Raw genomic sequence first — 10,174 nt, forward strand, 5'->3', positions numbered from 1 at the left:
CTAGGAAGGCCGTTAAACGGATCTTTCATGACAAGATTCAACAAAGCGGCATTAATTTCACAAGATTCAGCATCGGCAAGAGGAGCAATCGGAGTGCTAATAAAATCATTATTGTTGGTATTGGAAAAATCACACAATTTAGTATTATCTTGAGCCATCGCGACAAACAATCCAACACACAAGCACACAAGAAGCAAGCGAAAAGAGGCGAATGGAAGAGAGAAGGGGAACGGGAAAAGAGGGTGAATAAAACGGCAAGGGTGAAGCGGGGAGAGGAAAACGAGAGGCAAATGGCAAATAATGTAATGCGAGGGATAAGAGTTTGTGATGGGTACTTGGTATGTCTTGACTTGTGCATAGATCTCCCCGGCAATGGCGCTAGAAATCCTTCTTGCTACCTCTTGAGCACTGCGTTGGTTTTCCCTTGAAGAGGAAAGGGTGATGCAGCAAAGTAGCGTAAGTATTTCCCTCAGTTTTTGAGAACCAAGGTATCAATCCAGTAGGAGACTACACGCAAGTCCCTCGTACCTACACAAACAAATAAGAACATCGCAACCAACGCGATAAAGGGGTTGTCAATCCCTTCACGATCACTTATGAGAGTGAGATCTGATAGAGATAATAATAAGATAAATATTTTTGGTATTTTTATGATATAGATTGAAAGTAAAGATTGCAAAATAAATGGTAATAGAAATAGCTTATTGACAGGAGATTAATATAACGGAGAATAGACCCGGGGGCCATAGGTTTCACTAGTGGCTTCTCTCAAGATAGCATAAGTATTACGGTGGGTGAACAAATTACTGTCGAGCAATTGATAGAAAAGTGCATAATTATGAGAATATCTAGGCATTATCATGTATATAGGCATCACGTCCGCGACAAGTAGACCGAAACGATTCTGCATCTACTACTATTACTCCACACATCGACCGCTATCCAGCATGCATCTAGAGTATTAAGTTCATGAGAACAGAGTAATGCATTAGGAAAGATGACATGATGTAGAGGGATAAACTCAAGCAATATGATATAAACCCCATCTTTTTATCCTCGATGGCAACAATACAATACATGCCTTGCTGCCCCTGCTGTCACTGGGAAAGGACACCGCAAGATTGAACCCAAAGCTAAGCACTTCTCCCATTGCAAGAAAGATCAATCTAGTAGGCCAAACCAAACTGATAATTCGAAGAGACTTGCAAAGATAATCAATCATACATAAAAGATTTTAGAGAAGAATCAAATATTGTTTATAGATAAACTTGATCATTAACCCACAATTCATCGGGTCTCAAAAAACACACCGCAAAAAGAGTTACATCAAATAGTTCTCCAAGAAGATCGAGGAGAACATTGTATTGAGATCCAAAGAGAGAGAAGAAGCCATCTAGCTAATAACAATGGACCCGAAGGTCTGAGGTAAACTACTCACACATCATCGGAGGGGCCATGGAGTTGATGTAGAGGCCCTCCGTGATCGATTCCCCCTCCGGTCAGCGGCGCTGGAAGAAGAAGGGTCAGCGGCGAGGAGGCTGAGCTGCCAGTAAGTAGCAGTGAAGGTTTGAACTTGGAAAGCAAGGAGGAACAATGGAAATGTGGCTTTCGATGGGAGGGAGGGGGCGAGGAGATAGATATTTCCGCGGTAGCAGAAAAATTCGCTCGGTGCAGCGAGAAACTGGCGCGCAAGTGTGGTTCAAGCGCGGGTGGTGGACTGTGGACGACGAAGCTTCCTGCGTAAGCTAGACAAGACGGTGCACCAAGATATTTTGTGTCGCATCCCACAAGATTCTTGCTAGTAAACTGTTTGTGATATACCTGATTTTTTTCATTATGTTTTGAAAGACAAAATGGTGTTACAGAGAGAAAATATGGTGTTTGAATTGCTAGAACATTTATGTACAGTGAACATGCAACTACATGAGTGTCATGTTTAAATTTGGAATTATTCCGAGTTTATTTGGCATTTTTATGCATTAATTGAGTTTCCAGGCATCTAATGTGCATAATTCAAATTTGAACTACAAGCACGTGCTCCAGTGCACCAAAGTTTGTTGAAAAATCACATGTGTGCCTTTGGGTGAATTTATAGGTCCCATGCAAGAATGGGAATGAAATTCAAACATCTGAGCGTCGTGGCTCAGCCGGGAACATTGAGAAACTTGGTTTTTAAATTTCTGTAAATTCAAACTCGCCTAAAAATCATGAAACTTGGCATGGTGTCATTTCATGGCACCAACATGCTGTGGTAAACAAATTGGACGCATTTTGACAAGCTTTGGTATAAGCTTCTTGCAAACCGGAGCTTCTCTCAAGAAGGCTCGTGGTTCCGAGAGGGAACGTGTCACCTTCGTGTGCGAAACGACATACATTGCCTTCTCCCGCCTTAATTTTTTTACACAAGCAGCTTAGACCAAATAGGAGTTTTGCGCTAAATTTTGGAGTTATTCCGGGTTCGTTTGGCCTTTTTTATACATTAATTGAATTTCTAGGCATCTAATGTGCATAATTCAAATTTGAACTACAAGCACATGCTCTAGTGCACCAAAGTTGGTTATTGAAAAATCACATGTGTGCCTTTGGGTGAATTTATAGGTCCCATGCAAGAATGGGAATGAAATTCAAACATCTGAGCGTCGTGGCTCGGCCGGGAACATTGAGAAACTTGGTTTTTAAATTTCTGTAAATTCAAACTCGCCTAAAAATCATGAAACTTGGCATGGTGTCATTTCATGGCACCAACATGCTGTGGTAAAAAAATTGGATGCATTTTGACAAGCTTTGGTATAAGCTTCTTGCAAACCGGAGCTTCTCTCAAGAAGGCTCGTGGTTCCGAGAGGGAACGTGTCACCTTCGTGTGCGAAACGACATACATTGCCTTCTCCCGCCTTAATTTTTTTACACAAGCAGCTTAGACCAAATAGGAGTTTTGCGCTAAATTTTGGAGTTATTCCGGGTTCGTTTGGCCTTTTTTATACATTAATTGAATTTCTAGGCATCTAATGTGCATAATTCAAATTTGAACTACAAGCACATGCTCTAGTGCACCAAAGTTGGTTGTTGAAAAATCACATCTGTGTCCTTGGGTGAATTTCTAGGTCCCATGCAAGAAATGGGAATGGAATTCAAACATCTGGGTGTCGTGGCTCGGCCAGAAATATTGAGAAACTTGGTTTTTTAATTCCTGTAAATCCAAAACACGCCAGAAAATCATGAAATTTGTCATGGTGTCATGACATGGCACCAACATATTGTGGTAATTTTTTTGGCCCAATTGGGACAAGCTTTGGTATAAGCTTCTTGCAAACCGGAGCTTCTCTCAAGAAGGCTCCTAGTTCCGAGAGGGAACGTGTCACCTCCGTGTGCGAAACAACATACACTGCCGTGTCCCACCTTAATTTTTTTACACAAGCAGCTTAGACCAAATAGGAGTTTCGTGCTAAATTTTGAAATTATTCCGGGTTCGTTTGGCCTTTTTATATATTAATTGAATTTCTGGGCATTTAATGTGCATAATTCAAATTTGAACTACAAGCACATGCTCTAGTGCACCACAGTTGGTTGAAAAATCACATGCGTGTCCTTGGATGAATTTCTAGGTCCCATGCAAGAAATGGTTATGGAATTCAAACATCTAGGCGTCGTGGCTTGGCCAGAAATATTGAGAAACTTGGTTTTTTAATTCCTGTAAATCCAAAACACGCCTGAAAAATCATGAAACTTGTCATGGTGTCATGACATGGCACCAACATGCTGTGTTAATTTTTTTGGCCGAATTGGGACAAGCTTTGGTATAAGCTTCTTGCAAACTGGAGCTTCTCTCAAGAAGGCTCGTGGTTCCGAGAGGGAATGTGTCACCTCCCTGTGCGAAACGACATACACTGTCTTCTCCTGCCTTGATTTGTTTACACATGCAGCTTAGACCAAATAGGAGTTTCATGATAAATTTTGGAATTATTCTGGGTTTGTTTGGCCTTTTTTATACTTTAATTGATTTTCCAGACATTTAATGCACATAATTCAAATTTGAAGTACAAGCGCATGCTCCAGTGCACAAAAGTTAGACGAAAAATCATTTATGTGTACTTAGGCGAATTTCTAGGTCCCATGGAAGAAGTGGGAATGGAATTCAAACATCTGGGCGTCTTGGATCGGCCGAAAACATCGAGAAACTTGGTTTTAAAATTCCCGTAAATCCAAAACTCGCCTGGAAATCATGAAACTTGGCATGGTGTCATGACATGACACCAACATGTTGTGGTAATTTTTTTGTCCGATTTGCAATGGCGCACACATTAACAATCAACAAAGTCATTTTGGAACAAGTGTTGTCACATTACAAATCGGAAACACAAGTATTATTGAAACCGTGAGCTTTCTACTTACCATTTACGTGTCGCCACATGTCCCCTTTTTTATTGGCTAGGAGGTGCCATGCGGGGTAGCTATTTGAGTATGGGAGGCGTGCGATCAGACCCCTGCGCATGCTCATCGGGAGGAGAGCCCTTTGACCTCTATCCGCGGCCCACCTCCCTCCAAACTTTTCCATTAATGGCGCCTGTGCCCCTGTTTCATGGCATCGCTATGTCTCACTCGACTGAGATTTAAGAGAGAAAAAAGAAAATCTGAAAAGAAAGTTTTGCACGGATCTTGATGTAAGATCTGACGGACCTATATAGCATCGAGTACGACTTATAACAAGACTTATGAATATAAGGATGGTGACAGTGGATAATAATTGGCTTACATATTTAGGAAGATAATTAAAAAAGCCACATGCGGCAACGCCCGAAATACACAAGGGCAAAAGAAGAAGGAAGACAACGATCTGGCTCGCTGATCTCTACTTTTTTGACGCATTGCTGCATGCCGTGGGAATTAGTAGTCTCTGCGGCGAGCGGCGATGAGCTCTTTCGTGTCCTCAAGACGCTGCTTGAGAGCATCCGTGGATTTCTCCACCAGCCTTTGGCACTCGATGCGGAGCATGGCATTCTCGTCCATAAGTTTCTTGACGATGATGCCGGTCCTCTACAACAAGGCAGTGGTCTCCTCGTGCTGCTTTGTTGTTCCGGTGATCTACGCCCTCAGCAGGTCGCGCTCGGTGCGGAGCTTCAACTTCTCCTCCCCTAGTCCCTGGATGACGCTGGTAGCACTTTCAAACGAGGCATTCATCTCGTCCTACTGCTTCATCCAGTCGGAGATCCGACCCATCGGGTCATCGAGCATAGCGTGCATGCGCCTATGAGAGTCCTCGCCTGCCCGTGGGCCATTTTACCAGGTTGCTGCTGCACGAGAGGACATCTCTACTGCATTCGGGCCGCAGCGGTACATCTCAGCTACTTTCGCGGCGTGGCCGGACCAGTCTGCTGCATCGACGGCACGACGAGACCTCTGTGCTACTACAGCCGTGCGGCAGGACATGTCGGCTGCTTTCGCGGCGAGGCGGGACATCTCTCGTGCTTCCGCTTTCATGCTCGCCTCTCCTTGGTAGTAATCTCTCGACCCAAAACTCACGCTGGCCATGGCAGACGCAAGGGAACGATGATGAATGACTTGTTTGCTTTTGTGGATGAGGATCGAGTTGAGGAGGAATGTGCAATCATCTTGTAGTAGTATTTATAACTGAATACTAATATGCTCTTAAGTGGGAAACCGTTTAGGTTTTGATCGGTGTGAACAGGTTTGCAATTAAATATAGCGTGGTAGTAATTTGGAATGTGACGGGACACAGGCTCAAAATTTATTGACAGTTCTATAATTTCTAAGTGTGGCACTATTCTCGGACGACGTAACGTGGGCACGCTTTCTCAGGAGCGTACATGGCGATTGCACCATAGGATGCACCGCAATAGGCGATGTCAGCACATGTCTTGTTCTAACAATCGTGCGCGCTCGTTATTACCATTGCGCATGCTTCTTTTAATTAGAATGTGTGCCTGTCTAGCGCACACATGTTGATCTGTCTAACTATTTCTATTTGTTGTGGTTAATCGCAAATAGTTCATCTTTGTGAAGTGTATGCCGTCAATCGCAAACATGTTGATCTGGCTGACCGTTTCTATTGTGTTTCCTAATCGCAAATAGTTCATCCGTTTGAAGTGTATGCCCTCAATCGCACACACCTTCATCTGGCTGCCCGTTTCTGTTGTCCCATCTCATCACAAACAGTTAATCCGACTGAACTGTATGCCATATATCGCAAATGCCTTCATTTGGCTGCCCGTTTATGTTCTTCTTCCTCATCACAAACATTTCATTGAACTGAACCATATGCCCCGCATCACACACGCAACTAAAATCTGAACCGTGTTTGATGTATCCGCCATCGCAAATGTTTTGCATCTTTTTTAGGTTTTTTTACATCACCGTTTTGCGATTAATGCATCACACATAGTTTCATCGAAGAATCTCTGATCGTAGTGTCGCGTTAGCAGCATCCTGCAGTAGTGTTAGCTCACCATATAAAATTCCATATAGATAGTACTCCCTCAAATGTATACTAGATGCCCCACCCACAAACGAGTCATCATGGTCTTTTGTTGTGAGACATAGACACTTTTAATAGTGAAACTTCAGGATTTCTCTGGGAACCAAGCAAGGAAATCAACATGATTCCTCAGCGACGTACATATCCTCAAAATTTGTTGCACATCCACGTCCCAGAAATGTTGCCGGAGACACTCCAGATTCCATCCACCATGATCAAAAAGGAAATCTGAAACTCGATTAAACTGACAGCTTCTTTTTGGAGTGATCTGTCGTAGGTCGTTAACCCTAGGTATGCAAGGATCCCGTCACGTATGTACCATAGAGCCATCAACAATTCTCCAAATAATTCCTTCTTTCACTAGCTGAAGGCCGTACTCAATGCCTTTCCAGAAGCCAAAGAACAACCAGAAAACATTGTATCCAGAATATTTCCGTTTGGATAATATTTTGCTCAAAGTAGTCGAGCACACAAACTATCCGGGGTTTCAATCATCCACCATGTCTGTCTAGCTAGCAGGGCTTGGTTGAAAGCGCGCATATCTCTGAACCCCGATGCCACCCTTTGACTTTGCAAGGCGCATTTTATCCCAACTGAGCCAAGCCATTTCTCTCTTTCCTTTGTCAACTCCCCATCAATATTGTCTCATCATGCGTGCTAAATCGCCACACACAGAAGCAGGCAATTTGAAGACGCTCATAAAATATGTGGGGATAGCTTGCGCAACAGACTTAGTTAGAATCTCCTTATTACCCAAGTACATGAAATATTCGCTCCAATCTACTAGCTTCTTACTAATTCTTGCTTCAGTTGTTTCAAACCTACCTTTGTGCATCCTACCTTCTGGCACTATGGAAGGCCCAAATACTTTGGCTCAAAGACATCTTTTCTAATATCTAGGATTCTTTTAATGCCATTTGCCACTGTCCTCGAACAGTTATCAGAAAAAAGGATGGAACACTTTGAAGGGTTAAAAGTTGACCCGTGGCCGCTGCACAAGTGTTCAACAAACCTTTGACAATTGTAGTTTATTGTTCGGAAACCCGGAAAAATAATTGAAAATCATCCAAAAATAATAAATGAGAGATCACCGGTGCACGTCCACATATCCTTACACCTTACATACTCCCGTCCATAATTGCTTTGTTGACAAGAACAGAGAAAGCATCAGCCACAAAAGAAACAAAAACAGAGATAATGGATCACCATGTCGAAGTCCTCGTGAAGGTGTGAAGGAATTTAAAATTTTCCCATTAAACTGCTGGAATTTTGTCTATTTTGGGCCAGCCCAATAGCAGTTTTAGAAATTCCTAATAAATCCTAGAGGCCCACGCAGCCCATTCATGCAAGGCAAGAGATGGAACTAAAGTTTAGTCCCACATTGCTAGTTTGGTGGGAGTTGGACCTCCTTATAAGGGAGGATGTTTCCCCACATGTATGAGCATGAAAACAAGAGGGACATTCACGCGCGCTCCTCCTTCACTGCCCGCCTCGTCACAACACGCTGCGCCGCGCCGCGGGTTGAGGGAATGAGCCGAGCCGATGTCTAAATTTTGCCACGCATAACTTGTATACGAAAGGTCACACGGAAGCTCAAAAGATTTTTTTCCATAGTGGAGACTGAATGCGAATGGTGCAGTCGAAGTCTCTTCGTCTCACCTTCTGATGCTGCCCTCTCGCCTCTCTCTCCTGTGCCTATAAAAGGGAGGTCGCTCCTCGCCAGAGATACACACCAGAATAACACATTCCTTCTCGCCCCCATGTTTCTGAGCACTGAGCTACTGCTACGTTCTTCCCCATCCCGGCTTGCGGTATGCACCGCAGGTCAGGACAGTAGGCCTCCGAAACTGCACCTATTTAATTCCTGTACGGGAGAAGGGTGATAAAGTTTTTGGGGACGCGACTACTGACTTCTTCGTCACGGACACCCCGGACTCCGACGAGTACTTCCCCAATGATGACTTCTTCCCTGATGTCGACAACCTCTTCGACGACATGGCTGGCAACGACACCGACCCCAAGACTAGTGCTTCCACTGCTGCTGCACCATACGTTCTCATGCTCTTTCTGTTTGATGTTCTGCCACAGCTTCTTGCTATAGTGTCTGCTCTAGATATGCTCGATTCTACTTCATATATTCAGATGCTATTTACCTTCTCTCTATCAGATTGCATGACTTGTTATATCTCTGCTACAATAGTCATTTTTTATCTACTATTTCCGTTAATAAAATCATATGGTAAATTTCTCATATTTCCAACAATTCAAAAACCTAATCAAAGGCAATTTACCTCGAGTGTTTTTGCTGCTTCCATGAGACCTCCTATGTTTGAGGGTATCCACTATAAGAGATGGCGTGTGAGAGCAGTCTTATGGTTTCAAACCATGAGTTGCTATGACACCACTCTTGGCAAACCTGAAGGAGATTATGATGCTCAACAGGAACAAGCTTTTTAGAAAATGGATACTCTGTTTAAGGCTTCTCTCTTGAGTGTTCTTGGTGAGAACATAGTTGATGCTTATGCGTCAATTGACAATGGAAAAGATATATGAGACGCACTCGAGGCCAAGTTTGGGGTCTTGGGTGCCGGCACTGAGCTGTACATCATGGAATAATTCTATGACTGCAGGATGACTGGAGAGCACTCCGTGGTTGAGCAAGCTCACGAGATACAATCATTTGCTAGAGAACTTCAGCACTTCAATTGTATGCTACCAGACAAGTTTGTTGCCGGAGGGATCATCACTAAGCTTCCTCCTTTGTGGAGGAACTTTGCTACCTTACTGAAACACAAGAGACATGAGTTTTCCGTTCCGGATCTTATTGGTACTCTTGATGTGGAAGAAAAGGCGAGAGCAAAAGACACACGTGCTCGAGGTATTGAGGGAGGATCTAGTGCCAATCTGGTACAGAAGAAAAATTTCCAGCCCCACAAGTTCAAGAACAAGGGCAAGTTTGATGGTAAATCAAAGTTTGATGGGAAGAACAAGGTTGTACAACACACCAACTCAAGAAGAAGAATGATAAGAAGAAAGGTGTTTGTCATGTGTCCGAAGATCCTGACCATTGGGCTTCTAGTTACCCTAATCGTTATGACAAGCATCATCTTGGGAAAGGCGGCAAGACTGCTAATGTTGTCATTGGTGACACTGACATGAAGGATGCTGGGTATGGTATATTTTTATTTCCCACTATTCTTTCAGTATGTCATTCTCCTGATTGGTTGATTCACATGGGTCCTAATATGAATGTATGCAATGATATTTCCATGTTTTCGTCTTATCAGACCGCAGGGACTTCAACCGCGCCGATGAGCAACGGTTCAAGTGCTTCTGTTCGTGGTGTTAGCATGGTCGATCTGAAGTTTACTTTGAGGAAGATCGTGCGGCTGAAGAACGTGCATTATGTCCCCTCCGTCAATAAAAATCTTGTTAGCAGATCTCTTCTGTGTAGAGATGGCTACAAGCTTGTCTTTGAGTTGAATAAATTTGTAATATCCAAGTATGGAACTTTTGCCGATAAAGGCTATGAGTCAGGAGGCCTCTTTCGTTTATCCTTGTCAGATGTTTGCAATAAAGTTGTTAATCATGTTTGCAATAATAGTGAATCAAATGTGTGGCATTTACGTCTTTGGCATGTTAACTTTGGTTGCATGTCGCGACTAGCGAAGTTGAACTTAATCC

The 10,174-nt window shown here is 43.3% G+C and overlaps 1 protein-coding gene across 1 annotated transcript in view; it reads left to right on the forward strand.

Annotated features, from left to right (window-relative positions):
* Positions 1–9,147, forward strand: part of LOC147964732 (uncharacterized) — a 47,074-nt gene extending 37,927 nt beyond the window's left edge. The window contains exons 3-5 of the mRNA XM_087530134.1: positions 8,130–8,301; positions 8,369–8,542; positions 9,121–9,147. Of these exons, the coding sequence (XP_087386260.1) occupies positions 8,130–8,301; positions 8,369–8,542; positions 9,121–9,147 (373 nt within the window). The remainder of the gene's footprint in view (positions 1–8,129; positions 8,302–8,368; positions 8,543–9,120) is intronic.
* The last annotated feature ends 1,027 nt before the right edge of the window (positions 9,148–10,174 follow it).

Source organism: Triticum urartu, chromosome 6A (genome assembly GCF_056163025.1).
Source record: "Triticum urartu cultivar PI428250 chromosome 6A, HENAU_Tu73, whole genome shotgun sequence".
Taxonomy (NCBI): domain Eukaryota; kingdom Viridiplantae; phylum Streptophyta; class Magnoliopsida; order Poales; family Poaceae; genus Triticum; species Triticum urartu.